The 17,703-nt window shown below is 33.4% G+C and overlaps 1 protein-coding gene across 1 annotated transcript in view; it reads right to left on the reverse strand.

Annotated features, from left to right (window-relative positions):
- The window catches only part of Vps13a (vacuolar protein sorting 13 homolog A), a 241,039-nt gene that overhangs the window by 124,499 nt on the left and 98,837 nt on the right, over positions 1 to 17,703 (reverse strand). The window contains exons 32-33 of the mRNA XM_023722991.1: positions 7,340 to 7,507; positions 5,133 to 5,437 (exon numbers count right to left, since the gene is read on the reverse strand). Of these exons, the coding sequence (XP_023578759.1) occupies positions 5,133 to 5,437; positions 7,340 to 7,507 (473 nt within the window). The remainder of the gene's footprint in view (positions 1 to 5,132; positions 5,438 to 7,339; positions 7,508 to 17,703) is intronic.

Consider the following 17,703-nt stretch of genomic DNA (forward strand, 5'->3'; position numbering starts at 1 on the left):
ATATTACTAACTCATGGTTAATAACCACAGGACCCTCAAAATTACCTCAATACATTCTGGCTTCTGCCTGTTCCTTCTTAGTCTCTTTTAAGGTTCCTCTACCTTAAATACTCTGGTCTTCAGCATTCTTTTACACACACCCACTCTATGATCTCCCTGTGTGATCTTTCTTGTTCTAATGGTTTAAAAAACTAAATATAACTAATCTCTCAAATGTAGAAATCTAAGCGAGTTCTTTTATTTTTAAAGAGAATGTGTATTAGAAAACAAAAAATTACAAGTGATATAGAATTTCACTTAAAGTAATATAGATTTCAGAGTATTTGTTGTAATGCATAGTGTTGTCTTCCAACCAGTTGTTCACATTGCCAGATATATGCATGTAAAATTGGAAGAAAATAAGAAATGCATAAGAAATTAAGATGAGAAAAAGTACAATTTAAAAAAGGACACAAAACAAATGAAAGCACTGTTTCTTTCCATGGACCAGCAGAAATGCACATTTATCCAAACCATCCCACTTACATAAAAAGATATATCTCTTTCCCCCACTCTCCCTTTTCCTTTTCAACCAGTAACTCTGTTTAAGTTCAATCCCTTTTCCAGTTATCTATCGTACCCCTTAGATTCCATTTTTCTCTCAGGTTCTCACACTCAGGAGACATGATGTTTGCACACGTGGGTCTGATTTATTTCACTTAGAGTACGTTGTGTAGTTACACCCATTTACTGACAAAAGCCTCAAATTTATCCTGTTTTATAGCTGAGTAATACTCTATTGTGTAAAAATATCACATCTTCTTTATCCAATCTTCAGTTGATGGGCATCTGGGTTAATTCCAGGATGTAACTATGACAAACTGTGCTGCTATAAACATGGGTACACATATATCACTGTTAGGAGGTTTTCAGTTCTTCTGAAAAAACAGCCAGGAGGGAAATAGGTAGCTTGAATGGGATCTCCAATTGTAGCTTTTTAAGGAATGTCCACACTATTTCCATACTGGTTGCACCAGTCTGCACTCCCACCAACAGTGCAGAAGGGTTCCTTTTTCCCATGCAGCCCTGCCAGCATTTGTTATTGGCTGGCTTCTTGATGTTGACCATTATTTCTGGCGTGAGATGGAATCTCAGTGTTGTTTTAATTTGTATTTCTCAAATGACCAATAATGTCGAACATTTTTCCATATATTTATTTGTCATTTGTATTTCTTCCTCTGAGAACTGTGTATTTATCTCAGAGGCCCATCTTTGGATTGGGTCTTTGAATTTGGGGGCCTGATTTTAAAAAAAAAATCCTTTATATGTTCTAGACAGAAGGCCTATGTTGCAGGGATGGTTGGACATAATTTCCCAGTTCGTGAGTTTTCTTGTAACTCTGTTGGAAATTTGCTTTGAAGGGCAGAAACTTTTCAAAAAGATGAGATTCCAGTTGTTCTTTGAAGTATTCTTGTGCAGTCTGGTTTTTGTTCATCAACTCTCCACCTATCCCTGTTGTTAAGATTTCTACCTATACTTTCCCCTAGAAGATTCAGTGCTTCTGTTTTAATGTTTAAATCTTTAATCCATGCTGACTGTAGTTTAGTGCAACGTGATAGGCAAGGGTCTAGTTTTAGCATATGAAGCCAGTTTTTTCAGCACCATTTATTAAAGAGGCTATTTTTCTGCCAGTGAACATTTCTAGCCCCTTTATCAAAGATAAGAAAGCTGAGTGTTTTTGCAGTTATGCATGCATCTTGTAATCTGTTCCACTGATCTTCAAGTCTATCTCTATGCCAACACCATACTGATTTTATTACAGTAGCATTATAGTATAATTTCAGGTCAGGAATTGTGCTACTTCTTGCCTTTCCTTTTTAAAGATTGCTTTTGACATTCTGGGTATCTTCTGGGCCCAAATAAATATAAAGAAAGATTTCTCTAGCTCTGTGAGGTATACTAATGATATTTTAATCAGCATTGTATTGAATCTGTATAACAATTGTGGGAGTGTGGCCATTTTCACCACGTTGGTTCTTTCTATCCAGCAGCATGGAATATTTTCCCATTTTCTCAAATTTTCCTCAGTCTCTTTTCTCAGAGTACCATAATTTTCACTGTATAAATCTTTTACTTCCTTTGTGAGACTGATTCCTAAGTATTTCATTTTGGGATGTTATTGAGAAAGATGTGGTTTCCCTAATTTCTCTCAGTGCCTTCACTGTTTGTGTACAAAATGCTACTGATTTTTGGGTGGTGTTGTATCCTGCCACGGTGAAGAATTTAGCGATTAAATCTACAAGACTCCTGGTAGAGTTTTTGGGGTCCTCTATGTAAAGTATCATGTCATCTGCAAATAATGATCATGTTTACTTTCTTAATATTCAGAATATATGGTAAACTGTAATGCAGATCTCTCTGTATGGAAGTCAGACACGTACCTCCAAGTTACCTTGCCACTTAGAGAAATCACTTATAATGTCAAATCACTTTTTTCAGCCTTAGATAAATTTTAATTTCTCTTCTCTTTTAATTTTCACATCCACTCACTAATCATGTGCTATTGATTCTACTTTTAAAATTTCTTAAGGCTGGCCAAATAGCTCAGCAGATTAAAGTGCCTGCAAAAGGCGGAGGGGCCTGGGGTTCTATCCCCAGGTCTGTCCTGCCGGTCCCGCCCCTGGGATGTGCTGAGAGGGCGATTAAGACAGGGCATGGTGCCACACGCTTGTAATCCCAGCTCTTGGGAGGCTGTAAACAGGTAGATCACTACGAGTCTGATCTGGTAGTGAGACCCTGAACACCCTGTAGACCCTTCCCTAAAATACAAAAATAAAAATAAAATTTCTTACAATTGTTAAACCATTATTACCTCATTTCCCTACCTCAGACTAAATCTTCTATAATTTTTGAATGAATTACAATATCTAACAAATTATTCTAACACAGAGCTTTGTGTCTTTTTGACCTATTTTTCTATGATCTTTCCAAAATCCAAAGGTGATCCACATTTTTATGCAATAGCACATTAAACAGAATACACTACAAGTCAATAAAGTCGGTACTATTTATTAACTGCTTGTAAAGATGGCATACTATCATTTTTTCTGTATCAGAAATTGAACTCAGGACCTTGGGCTTGCCAGGAAGGTGGTATAAAGATGATATATTATATATACTTGTTTTGACCACAATCCTGAGATATACTAGGTGCTTGTAAATGCTAAAGATACATCTGAAAAAACTGCCATTTTGTCCAATAAAGTTACATAAAACTTTCTACTTTAATATAATATAGTGTCCTTTCCAAGAGAAAAAATAAAAATAAAAATATATTAAAAGAAATAGTTTCTAGGAGAAAAAACATCAAAAGTTAAGTAATGACTCTATAGAGGGTAAAAAAAGTGTGCCTTATAATGCCTCAGTTTACTACCATTTTGAGATAATTTACAGACATTAGCACATGGAAGAAGAATCCAGAACTGAGAGTGCAAGGAGATCAAATCAGCTGATGTTCAAATGTGAGAGAGAAGAGAATTACAAAGAAAGGATCTAAAAATTTATAGCACTGTAACTTATATTACAAAATACTGCAAATCAATAAAATTGGGTCACCACCTAAAGAAACTTAGGAAAAGAGCAAAACTAAACCTAGAGTAATAAACAGGAAATAATCAATGAAAGAAAATAGAGAAAACAGTAAAATCAAAAGCAGATTCTTCAAGATCAGTAAAATGGATAAACTTCTAACCAAATGCGTCAGTCAGAAGGTACAAGTAAAAGGAGGAGAGAGCATTACAGATAATAAAGACTAATGAAGGGAATATTACAAACAATTGTATGCTATTAAATTCTACAACCTAAATGAACAAAATCCTTGAAAAAAAATGAGCAGGGATCAGTCAAAAAATCTGAATGAAGTTCTTAATTTATAACAGAAATGGAAACTGTAGTTTAAAAAACTCCACAAATTAAATTCCAGCTTTAGAGGGTTTTACTGTTGAACTCTAACTTAATATTTAAGGAAGAAATAATACATCTGTATGTAAACTCATACTATAACAAATGGTATACTTTGTTTGTTTGTTTGTTTGTTTTGGCTCTGAATACCTTCAGGGCAGGTTTGGCTGGCTTGAGTTGTGCGGATGGAACCACAGCAACCTGAGCCTGACTGCTTTGTTGAAGCAGGCACTTAAAGAACTGAGCTAAAGGGCAGGCCCCCCTTAATGGAATAAGGATTTTTTTTTTTTTTTTTTTTTTTTTTTGCTACAAATGGCATACTTTGAAGACACACAATTTATTGAATGTGATTTATTTCTCAAAGTTGCTTTAAAAATATTCATTTGATAAAATGAAGGGCAGGAACAAGAGACAGATCAGCCAGAGGCCAAAGAGAAGCATTAGTTATTAAAAAAGAGAGAAAAAATAAAATCAAAGAAAATTGATAGGAAGAAATAAATCATTTAAGTGAGAGCAATAAATAAGATGAATCTGAGGTGGAAAAAACAGGTAACGAATAGCACTGAATAGCACTGAAATAGCACTGAAACACTGAACACGTAATATAAAAGCCCTGGAACTATGAGGATACTTGTTTCCCAACTTCTTAATTCTTTGTCAAATGATTACGAATATTATACTCCATTGTTTATTTGCTTAAATTAGAGCATCACATCCAAACACAAAGCTGATAAATTAGATGAATTTTGGTGTCACTGTGTTTATAAAGTGAATAAACAAGATATGGCCCATTTCTTCTACACTTACAAAATTTTGACTATAACCAGAAAGGTTATTAGTAATTTTATTTCCATATGAAAAAACTGTACTTGATAAAACCAAGCTTTATCCAAGATATAATTATTTACATTTATAAAGCACCACCAAAAAACAAATAATGTTTAGTTCAGCAATAATGTTTAGTTTTCTTAATTACCTATGAAGCAATTCTCAAATGTTTTCTAGTTTTTTAGAAGTAAAGCTACAATTAATCTTGCTAAAAAGATATGCTTGGGAGAGAATCACAAAACCAAGTATAATTATAATAAAACAAATTCTACTATAAATTAAATATTCAAGATACCAAAGCATTCAATATAAAAATTAAGAAAAAGATTGGATTTTATACACATAGACTTCTGTGAAAAGCTTACCTATAAAGTCTCATTTCACTCAGCTTTATTGTTATCAGGTCAATAACAGGTGGAGGATTGCTCTGGCTCTGTGTCACCATAATGAATTTATTGGTCATTGTAATTAATCCAAAATCAGCTACAAAAATATTTGCTGAATCTGGAGACTGTGGGATGACCACCACCGGGGCTTTGATCTTAACATCGAGTGCTAATCTTGAACTCCTTTGTGCCAGTTCTTTTACGCCAGTAGCAGCCATACCTGCTGCCTGTACAGTTGCTTCAGCCAAGGCTTCTTTAGCTGCTTGAAAATTATCTACAAAAGCCTATAGAGATGATAGAATTATATTATTGTTATCATTAATTGGCTTATTAAATATATAATGTACTTCCAGTTTTACTTCCTGATCTTTAAGGTTTATGTTAAGTCTGCTGCAATTCTAATGAGTTTTCCTTTAACAGCTTTTAAAATCCTGTTCTGGTGTTATACATCCAGGATTTTGACCATAACCAGAAAGGTTATTATTAATTTTATTTCCATATGAAAAAAACTGTACTTGATAAAACCAGACTTTATCCAAGATATAATTATCGACATTAATTTTCTGCTAGAAAAAAATGAAAACTATGAATATATTGATAAAAGAGAAAGCTAGTTCCTGGAACAAAGCAAAATAATAACAGTGGACTGTTTCACTGATTATTTTCTTTCTTACTGAACTTGACATAAGAGCTAAATAATCTTATTCCACAGAAAACCTCAGAGGCTACTTGTATAAGGTCTTTTTAAAAACTATAAAACACCTTTAAGACTTTTTGAATAAAGTTTTTAATTTACAAACTTTAGATAAAATATTTCAGTGAAATAATTTTCTATATTTATAGTTAATTTTTATCTTCATAAGAAAAATAACACATTTTCAGTGATATTTAAGTATAACATTGTTAAAGAGGTTTCAGTGACTTTTTTGGATAAAAATAAATTAGGCAAAGATTACTTACCTTTATTATTTTTTAACAAAGATTTTTATGGTTACAGAAAAACTGCATGACAATAGCAATTTAAAATACCACAAAAGAGCAGTGTGCAGAATGTAATGCTCTTTTGTAAGAAACGTTTTGTGATTTTTAAAATAAAATACCACAAAACAAAATCACTCAAAATTCTGAATTAACATAAGAGGGTTCCACATCTCCAAAACTATCCTCATAAATACATAAATTCCCTCTGCTTGTAAGTGTTGCCATACTTGACCTATTTATTCTATTATATCCTTACATTTAATTATCTGGCTTAAACAACAAGACACAGATTTTTAAAAGAAGTGATTTTAAAAGATAGTAATAATATTCAGGAAAAAATAAGAGTTCTTATGAAAGCAAAACTAAGAACTAAAGGCTTTAGGACTGAAAGAGATAAGGATTAAATCTAACTGCTTAAAGTGTCCAATAACTTTATGCAAAGGAAAATGTTTATTTGCTTGAGACTAAATCCAATTTTAATTAGGTTTGGCACTTTTAAATTAGACTTCAAAGATAGGCAACCCAAGGATTCAAACCAATGCTATACTTTTTTTTTTGTGGTACCAGGGACTGAACTCAGGGCCTTGAGCTTGCCAGACAGGTGCTTATTCTACTGAGCTATCTCTCCAGCCCCACCAATGCTATACAAAGTAAGATTTTAATATTTATTATATGTAATACATGTATTAATATGCTAATATACATAATACATTTAAATTAACTAAAATGTCTTCATCAAAAGTGATGCTATCTAAATACTGTACTGAATATTTTTATCATATATATATAAGGTACTAATGGTTTTGGTATGATAGAAGATATTCAGAAAATTATTTAAAAATTAAATAAAGGGCCTGGGTAGATAGCTTGGCAGTCTAAGCACTTGACTGGCAAGCACAACAACCCAGGATTGATCCTATGTACTGTATGCTGTGCTGGCCCTAGAACCCCAAGTATGCCCTGCAGACCACCTAAATTGGTAGTGGTGGTGCATGCCTATAATCCCAGCACTGGAGAGGCTGAGACAGGAGGATCACTACGAGTCTGAGCTGCATAGTGAGACCCTGTACCGAATGAATAAATAAAAAATTTCTTAAAAATTAAAAACAAAACGAAGCAAAAAATCTGCATTATTCTTCTGTTTGAATATAGGACAACTTCTAACTAGCATAAATGAATTAAAAATAAAGCATTAAAATACTTACCAATATAGAATACAGAAATTTTGTGACAAAAACAACTTCAATGCAACCAACAGTTAAATTAACCTGAAGGTCTACCACGTTCATATCTGTATATGCAGAACCAGCAGTTGCATCTATGTAAGAAATCATTTTGAAGCTGAAAACTTCTTTTCCAGTGATATAAACAGCCTTAGTAAGAGGAAATTTCAATTACAATTCATTTCTGAAGTAGTGTGCCATCAGGAAAAAAATAAAGTAGTAGTAAAACATACATATATGGAAAATCTTTCAAACACTACGAAGGAAGACAAATAAGGAAACAATTCTACCTGCTTTATTAGAACCTATCCCGTAAGTTTACTTATTTATTTTTCAAATTACTAGTGGCAGATGCTCTTCATACTCAAGAAATTAACTTAGGAGATTTGGCATAACATTTTTAAAATGGAGAACAACAAAAAAAAATAATTTTTACATTTGGAATTTATACTTTTGTACTGAGAATCATGCTATAAATGCATTTCTTCACTCACATTCAAAACTTAAAAAAAAAAAAATCTAAAATTTAAGAAAACCTGCTTTATCTGAGGTATATGAAGAGATTTTCCAGATCTTCTGAAAAGGTCTCTTACTCATTTCTATAATTCTTGTTTCTTATTAGTTTGTAAAGTCATCCTAATTACCAACTTGGAATAATCTACAATCACTTAAAATTTTAAGCTCTGCAGATGCAGTAAAAACAAACAAACAAAAAAATCACAGAGAAAATCCAACATTCATTCATAATAAAAACCTTTATGAAAGTAAGTATAGAAGAACCTTATCTCAAACTGATAAAAGCCATTTATGACAAACTGCTGTCAACATTAAGTAGGGAAAAACTGAATGTTTTCCCACTAAAGTCACAAAAAGAATGTCTACTATCACTTTTTTTCTTCTATATAGTACTCTGAAACTGTGATCAGAGCAATTAGGAATAAAAAGACACAAAAAGAATAAATATGAAAAGGAAGAAATCAAATTACTATCATTTGCAGATATCATGTTCTTTTACATGAAAGACCTCAAATTTCCACCAACGGACTTCTACAATAAACCCAATTTAGCAATGTAGCAGAAGAAGAATCAATAGCATTCCTGTACAACAATAATGAATTCACCAGGGAAATAAATTAGGAAAACAATGCCATTCTGAATAGCATCAAGAGGAATTAATAAATATACAAAACTTAAACTAACCAAAAAAGTGAACAATCTTTACACTGAAAACTACAAAATTCTGAAAAAGGACACCAACTAGGACATGAGAAAATGGAATGATATCCTCTTTCTGAGTCAGCAGAAATACTGTCAAAAGCCATAATTTTAAAACTGTTATACAGATTTAATGCCATTTGGGATTAACTCTCAATCAAAATATCAGTAACATTCCTCACGAAACTAGATAAATAATACTAAAATTCATACAGAACAAGCAGAGTCTCAGAATAGCAAAAGCAATCCTGAGCAACAAGAACAAATCAAAATCCTAGACTTCAATTTATATTACAAGACCAGAGCAATTAAAAACAGCATGGTGCTGTCATAAAAATAGGTAAGCAAATCAACAGAACAGAATAAAGAATACAGAAATAATCCTAAGCACATTCAGTCATTTCAGGGTCTTTTGACAAATGGGCCAAAAACGTGTGCTGGAGGAAAGTCTCTTTAACAAATACCGCTGGGAAAACTAGCCATCTACCTGCAGGAGATTGAATCCAGGCCCCTATCTCTCAACATGTACTAAACTAAAATCAAACTGTATGAAATATTTAAACATTAAATCAGAAACATTTAATCTGCTGAAAGATAAAAACAGGTAAAATGCTTGAAGTCATAGGCATAAGAACTTTCTGAACAGAAACCTCAATTACTTAAGAGAGGACATCAAGAACCAACAAATGGGATCATGTCAAAGTAAAGACTGCATAACAAAGAAAACACCAACGGAGTAGAGAAACAACTTATAGAATGGGGAAAAAAAGTTTTGCCAGCTATTCCTCAGATACAGGACTATGAATAGAACAGATGAAGTATTCAAAAAAGGGATACCCCTCCCATCAAAAAATGGGCCACTGAAATGAATATGTACTTCTTAGAAAAAGTACAAATGGCCAATAAACACAAAAATGTTCATCATCCCTTGTCATTAGAGAAATACAATTTAAAATGGTACTGCAAATCCATCTTAATCCAGAAAAAATGGCTATCATCAAGAAACCAAATAATAACAAATGCTAGAGAGGCTACAAGGAAAAAGGAATCCTTCCACACTGCTGGGAGAAATGTAAACTTGTAAAATCACTATGGAAATCAGTATAGAGATTTTTTAAAAAAGACTAAAATTTGAAATAAATTTTACTAGCTATTTCCCTTTTAGGTATATCTGAAAGAGTTAATGATACTGTATGACATGCATACCCATGTTCATAGCTGCACAACTCACAGTACCTAAGTCCTGGAAGTGATCTGTTAGTTTTTATACACAATGGAATAATACTCTGCCATATAGAAAGAAAAATCTGAGTCATTGAAAAATAGATGCATCATAAGACTGATGTTAAGTGAAATAAATCACACACATAAGTTGAAGTATCACATGAGACATACAAGAGATAAAAAATTAATGAGCAAAATTTTGAGAAGGAGACCAACAGATGGAGGGGGTAAGGGAAAATAGGAATAAAAAAACGAAGATTTGTCATATACATGTACCAACTTACAGCAGTGAATATAAGCATGTGCTATAAACATGTATAGTAATCAAAATTTAAATTTAAATTAAAAAGAAAGCCCTTGCCCTTGTACCTATTAATGGACCTGGACAATTCTTTTAGCTGTACGGAAACTTTTTTTTAACTTGTAAATATCTCTTTTTACCTCTAAAATGGACCTTTATGGCTGGCTCTGCCTCTATTCCCTGTGATAAATGGGCCAGCACCCTTCTTCAGAAAAAGCCTGTAATTTTTACATTAAATTCCTTTTCTATAAATTCCTAAATTCTACAAATTTCTACCCATAAACATCTGTAAATATACTCAGCTTGAGGCAGTGTCTCTCTCTTGAGGGCTAAAACTCCGTTAGTGTATACTTTAAAAATTTTGCCTACTAAATTCCATTATGCCTCTTGTTGATGTCTCCTGAAAATTACTGTTTTTCTCTGATGGATGTCAATGAACCTGTAACCTGTCCTATGGGTGGATTGAGTTATGGTTCCCCATTTCTGCTTTGGAGTCTTAAAGTTGTTGGAAGTTACCCAACTATAAATGGGTATATGTGGCAAAACTCAGAACTCTATACTTATAGTGTCTTACTACAGGTAAATTATAGCTCAATGAAGGGCATCTTAAAAAGTAAAAACAAAACAGAATCTACCAAACAAAAACAATACAAAATACTGAATATAAAAAATACTACGGAAGGGTTACTAGCACCCCTACAACCTCTCAAATATGCCAAGAACATTTCCTTTAGAATTGCTCTTTCTTCTAGCTGTTCTATCCACAAGGCTTGAATCCATAATTCATTCAGATTACAGTACTTTCAAATGTTTCTTCTGTAAAGAATTATAGGACCGGGGAGCTAGCTCAGTGGAATAAGCGCTTCCCTGGCAAGCGCAAGGGCCTGGGTTCAATCCCCGTTTCCGCAAAAAAAAAAAAAAAAAAAAAAAAAAAAGAATTACATCTTGGTAATTCAAAAGTTACCTTTACGCATCACATTATCGAAATGTTACAAAGCCAGTGTTTTCAAAGCACTCTTCACTCCCTAATATTGTTTTATATTACTGGTTCTTATTTATCCCATGAGATCAGCCTTATATCTTTCAGTTAACTATAATAGTCCAAAATCTGTTAAATTAAGGGAAAAAAACATAGAATAGTCTCTGAAAGTCAGATGAGTGGGACTATCCCTCTCTGAGCCTAACTACAGAGATTTGCTCAAAACACAGTTCCTAGTAGACAACTAAGATCTTAGACACCTACCACATACAGGTAAGGAGAAATTAAGATACCATAGTACAAAATGAATACTTTAAAAAATTATAAACTTGGTGCTGAGTCCTTCAACTACTCGCTTGGATCTAGTGTGTCAGGTTTATGTTTATTTTATAATACTTTTTTCCTGAATGTAAAAAAAAAAAAACCTTCAGATACTTTTACTATGTGTATTTTCCAGTCTTATATATATAAAGCTTTCAAACAGATCTAAATATTCAGGCAGAAATCTGCCTGATCTAAATAATCAGGCAGATTTCCCCTTTTAAGGGAAAATCAAAATGTCTTCAGATTTATCATGAACACTAGATCATAAGACATGGAGTAATCATTCAGGGAACATATAAATGCCTAAGAAATATTGTTCCTCTAGGCACAGCTTAAGACTTAAGAGAATGATCCTGTGAGAGGAAAAATCAGCATACAGTGGCTAAGCCTTTAATCTGTTAAGAAATGTTTCAGCAAAAACAATACCATTTTGCAATTCTTCCTAAAATAACCATACACAAATTTATTTAATAATCTTGCTCTTTTCTAAAAAAAAAAAAACCCTCTAAATTTCATTGTGCCTTGAGATTTAACTCTCAATTTACAGAAAACATAAGATATAAATGAACATCCTAACTATGACAATACAATCAGCAAAACCTAGGCTTTGAAAGTCTGCAGAATATGACAGTACCAAATATATGTAGAAGAGAAAGCATAGGAGACTGGTTAAAGGACACTGACAGAGCAAAGCAGATTTAAGCGGCATGTCAATGAAATGCACTTTGTGGATTTTAATTCAAACAAATCTCAAAGAATTATGAAAGCCAGGGGTGTAGCACACGCCTGTAATCTCAACTGTCAGGAGGCTGAGGGAAGAGGACCATCACCAAGTTTGAGGCCAGCCTGGGATACATAGTGAGATCCTGTCTCAACAACAAGAAAAAAAAAACAACTGAGACAATGAAGGAAATGGAAGAATTCACTAATATATGATGACATTAATAATTCCTTGCTATTTAAAGATGAAATATCAATAAGATTTCTTTTTGTAAAACTAGTAAGAAGATTCTAAAATTTATATGCAAATATACAGCTCTTAACACAAGACATCACTGAAAAACAAGATGGAAGAGAACTAACTTTTAAAATGGAAAAAAAAAAACAACAAAAACCCAACCCTGTTTAATAATAAAGACTGTATGGAATTGAAAGGCAGTAGAAAATGGTGCAGAGTGTAAACTGAGGAGCCACAATGCCTGGTTCTCACATCAAGGATGTCAGGCAAAGGCCTACAACCTGAGTTATATCAAATGGTAAACTTTAATGTGCTTTAGTCATTTTGTCACTAAAACTAAAAAAAATAAAATTCCAATCTGAATGGAGCTTATAATGATTAAATAAACAAATGCTACTTCAGTAAATGGTAGTAAAAAATGTTTTGTTCTTTATTTTTCATTGCCATTTCTTTTCCTGTTGCAGTTTCAGCATCAATCATATGCAAAAAAAAAAAAAAAAAGTCTTCAATATTGAGTTACACCAAACATTTAAGGAATAATACAAATTTTTAAAATTTTTCCAGAAAAGACAACACTTCTTATCTTATGAAGACAGTACTAGCTTGACAACAAAGACACAAAAGCAGAGATTTGAAAATATTTGTATACTTATTACTCAGAATTAAACAGTAGTAAAAACTGGATTTTTTATTTTTATTTTTGTTTGTTTTCTGGTACCAGGGCCTGAACTCAGGACCTTGAGCTTGCCAGACAGGCACTTATTCTACTGAGCTATCCCCCTGGCTAAAAACTGGATTTTTTAAAGCCTTCACTTTTAAGATTCTTTTCTGTACGTATGACATAAGAAACTAAATTATTATGATATCATTTCACAAGAACATCAAGTAAGTTAGAATCATTTTCACCTTTCACGCACAAGTAAGGTCCACACTTGTAAGATACCATGGTGAAATGGATGATGCTACTTTGGAATTAACTGTTCCAAAGGCTAAAATCTTGAATGCTGACAGACTCTGTAAAAAACTTAAAACTCATGCATGGGATGATCATGTATATCATGGCAAGTAAATATGAAGGGCATAGAGTAAAAAGCTTACACCTCTCTGGTTCCTTGACAAGTAAGGAATTTTATTGAAAAGGGTTGTTCATTAAAAAAAACATGCAAATCAGAATCAAAGACAAGAAAAACAGAAAAGGATATGTCAATGAAAAAGATGAGAAAGACTTCAGATTAGCATTATGAAAACTGAATTTTTAATCTTGTATTCACATGAAAAATAAAATTACTGAGAAAAATGATTTGGGTTACACTATGAATGTGTCATGAATTACTGAATAACTTTTAGTAAATACTTTTAGTTCTGTGAGTTTTATTTTCTAGACAGCAAAAACAGACTTCCTGAATGCTCTATACAGTATGATTTTTAAAGTAAAAATAAGAGAATGAAATCAAACAATGGCTTGTGAAAAATATCTTGTTCTTTATTCCTAGTACTTCAGGTTTTCCTAATATAAATATATTCTCTTTTTTCCCTTCAATGTAACATTTTATTCATGATTCATTATTCAAAAGTTACCTGTCCAACTATAGTTTCTAGTCCAAAAACCTGTTTTATACCTAATAACAAAACACCTATCTTTCAACCACTATCATTAGATAACTCTCTTAACATTATAACAGCTGTGTTAGTGTCTGCAAAAATAAACTTGCAAATAAACCAGAGGTGAGGGCTGGGGAGATGGCTCAGTAGACTAAGCACTTGCCTGGCAAGTGCAAGGGCCTGAGTTCAATCCCCGGTTCTGGAAAAAAAAAAACAAAAACAAAAACAAAAATAAAACAGAGGCTTCCTAATGTTGGTATCTGAAGAAAATAAAAACAAAAATATATTTTGAAAGAAAAATTTTTACTAGCCTCTCATGAAACATTTTTTTTAGAGTATTTCTGAGATACTATAATACTGATTTTACAAACAACAAAATGGAATGGATGACTAGATAATTTACTGAGAGTTACACAACTATTAGGAGCAAAGCTAAGAGAAAAACAACCATTCCTGACTGTAAAACCAATGCATAAGGCCTGCTGGTCAGATAGCTCAGTGGATTAAAGCACCTGCTTAGGCAGATGCAGGGACTAGGGTTGGATCCCAGGAGCACCATTCCAACCCCGTCCCCAGGGCACACTTGAGATTGGGTGTGGAGGTGCATGCCTGTAATCCCAACACTTGGGAGGCTGAAAAACAGGAAAGATCACTACAAAGACAATCTGTGTAGTGAAACCCTGTAATAAATAAATTTTAAAAAATTAATATATAAAACCTATGCAAATCAGGTGTGAATGCCTAAATTTTCCATATTTCTTTTTAATAATGGTTCGTTGTCCGTTCCTTAAGAGTTTCATTTTTTAGACAAATACTCTATTTCTGTACTGATCATAAAAATGCTCTTTGTAAAGATAATTCTCGTCTATACTAAAAAGATAACATGGGAATAATCAAGTCTGAAAACAATCTTAAATCATTTAAAACCATCTCTAAAACGTGTCTGTTTCCTTTTACCTAATTTGAAAAAATAAAAGATAAATGATAACTAAAAGTGTCAAGGTAAAATAAACCTCTAAATTTTTTTTAATTTTTTATTTTTTTGGCGGAACTGGGGATTGAACTTAGGCCCTTGTGCTTGCCAGGCAAGAGCTTATTCTACTGAGCCATCTCCCCGGCCGCTAACCTTTAAATTTTAGATAAGTGATGGTGATAAAATTATTGAAGTCTATCAATTCACCTTAAAGTAGTTATCTCTTATAGGAAAGTTCAAAAACTCACTCTGCTAATTGGGGGGGGGCATATCTCACTAATGAAAATAATGCCTTCACAAGTATCATTCAAAAGCAGATGAGCCAGGTATGGTCGAGCATGGCTATATTCCTAGAACAAGGAAGGGTGAGGCAGGAGGAACACTGCAAGTTCAAGGCTGGCCTGGGCTACATAGTGAGTTCAAAGCTAGCCTAAAATATATAATGAGACCTTGCCTCAAACCACTCCCACTCCACAAAAAGCATATAGTCTAAAAATCAATTTTAGAACTATGAAAGTAGAAATGATAACACTAAGAAGTGTCTGCAATAAGTGGCAGTATTGAAAGGTAAATGTAAACATACAATGATGATCTATCTATCTTGGCTTTTTAAAAAAAGAGAATCAAAGATGTGACTGATCATTATGTTGTCTTTATCTCTTTTAAGGACAAAACTTTCTGGCAGGTGGGCAACAAGTACCAACTCATCTATTTGCACAAAAGTACCAGGCTAAAGCAGACATGCATTTACTATTATTTTCTACTGAGAAGACACTGTGCTATGTACTATGGACACGTGGGTATTTCTCCCACCACAAATGAAGCTGTTTCATGTAGTTAGCCTCTTCTGGAGCCATAGATCTCCCACCAGGGTATTTTATTTGGAGGGGAAGAAGGACTAAGTTCTTTAACAGCTAGCCCGTTCTCCTGCATTCTTCACAGACAAGTTCAAGATCAGAGTTTGTACAAGCAGGCTCAGTGCCAGAGGTCCATCCCCAGGCCTACTGTGCCAGCCCTGCCCAGGAGGCGCACTGGGACAACAGTTGAGATTGGATGTGGTGGCTTAAGCCTGTAATCCCAGCTCTTGGGAGGCTATAAAACAGGTGGATCAATAAGAGTCTGATCTAGTAGTGAGACTGTGAACATCCTACAGATTCTTCCCTAAAAAAAAAAAAAAAATTAAAAAAAATCAGAGTTTGGAGGTCTATGAATCAGTTTAAAAGGCCTGTAATGGCAAAGGTAGGGTGCACCTACATGTGAGGTTAAGTGGGTTGTTCTACTTTAAAAATAAGCAAGTAGGCCATTAACAACTTTTTTTTGGGGGGGGGTTGGGTATCAGGAATCAAAGTCAGGATCTTGCACTTGTCAGAAAGACACTGTGCTGCTGAATTATATATCCCTAGCCCCTTAATAACTAATTTATTATTTTTTAAAAAATCTTATTTATTTATTTATTTATTTACATGGTACGAAGTCTCACTACGAAGCCTGGACTCATGGTGATCTTCCTGTCTTAGCCTCTCCAGTGCTGAGATTACAGACATGTGCTACCATGCCCAGAGTCAGTAGCTGGCAAGGCACACCTGGGGTTCAGGGCCTGGCACAGCATGCAGTATTGGGCATGGAACCCAGGTCTATGCGCTTGCCAGGCAGGCACTTAGACTGTCAAGCTATCTCCCCAGTCCTACAATTAATTTATTAACTATGACAACTGATGGAGCTTTAAAATATTTTCAATAGTAGCACATATTTTAAAAATGAGAAACTGAAAATGTAAATACGGACCAAAATGTATATGTAACAGATATTGTGATATAGCAAGGAAATGTTCAAATGGGAAGGGGCACTAGAGAGAGGGAGGGAGAAAGGAAGGATGAGAAAGAACAAAAAATTGGAAACAAAGTTTTTGTAAATGAGGGGAATAAAAAGGAGAGGAATGTGGGAAAAAGAATTAAAAATATATCACGTACAGATACAAATTCTCTGATGAATGTGATCACTGCATCTATCTAAAATGTACCAATAAACTTAATTAAAAAATAAAATATACTCTCTTAAAAAATAAAATATACTCTCTTAAAAAATAAAATAAAATGAGAATCTCACTCCAGGCAGTGTGGTTTTACTGCTTAGTAAAACAAACAAACAAAAAAAAAAATAAATAAAAAAACCAAGGCTGGAAGTTAAAACAATGAATATGAGAAAAAGATTTCAAAATTAAGCATCACTGTATAAAAAATGATCCATGTGAATACAAATATTTTTGAAATATTCCAGAGATCTGTTATATTTGGTGCTTGGATCAAATTTTTAAAAGGTGAGATTTGTATAGCCTTCTTAAAAACTGGTAGAGAAGGCAATTAAGCCTGTTTATACATTTTCTAGTAACAACTATAAGAAATGTGCTTTATAGATTAAGATTTATTTAAGTGTAAATATGCAGCAATGATATAATGTAGTATTTTAAATTATACAAAAAAACAGGAATTTTTATTTGATCTTTTTTTTTTCTCCTTGTGGCTGAGAAGAACCAAGTCATCAACCAATAAAGCTACAACCTCCTGTTCTAGAAAAAATAAAAAAACAAAACCATGTATATAAGCCATACTGCTAAAATATGACAACTATCAAAAAACTGTAAATTCTACCACTTTTTTTTTTTTTTTGGATTGATTGACTGGTTGATTGACTTTTGGCAGAACTGGGGATTGAACTCAGGCCCTTGCACTTGCCAGGGAAGCTCTTATTCCACTGAGCCATGTCCCCAGCC

This window comes from Octodon degus, unplaced genomic scaffold, assembly GCF_000260255.1.
Source record: "Octodon degus isolate 3935 unplaced genomic scaffold, OctDeg1.0 scaffold00095, whole genome shotgun sequence".
Taxonomy (NCBI): Eukaryota; Metazoa; Chordata; class Mammalia; order Rodentia; family Octodontidae; genus Octodon; species Octodon degus.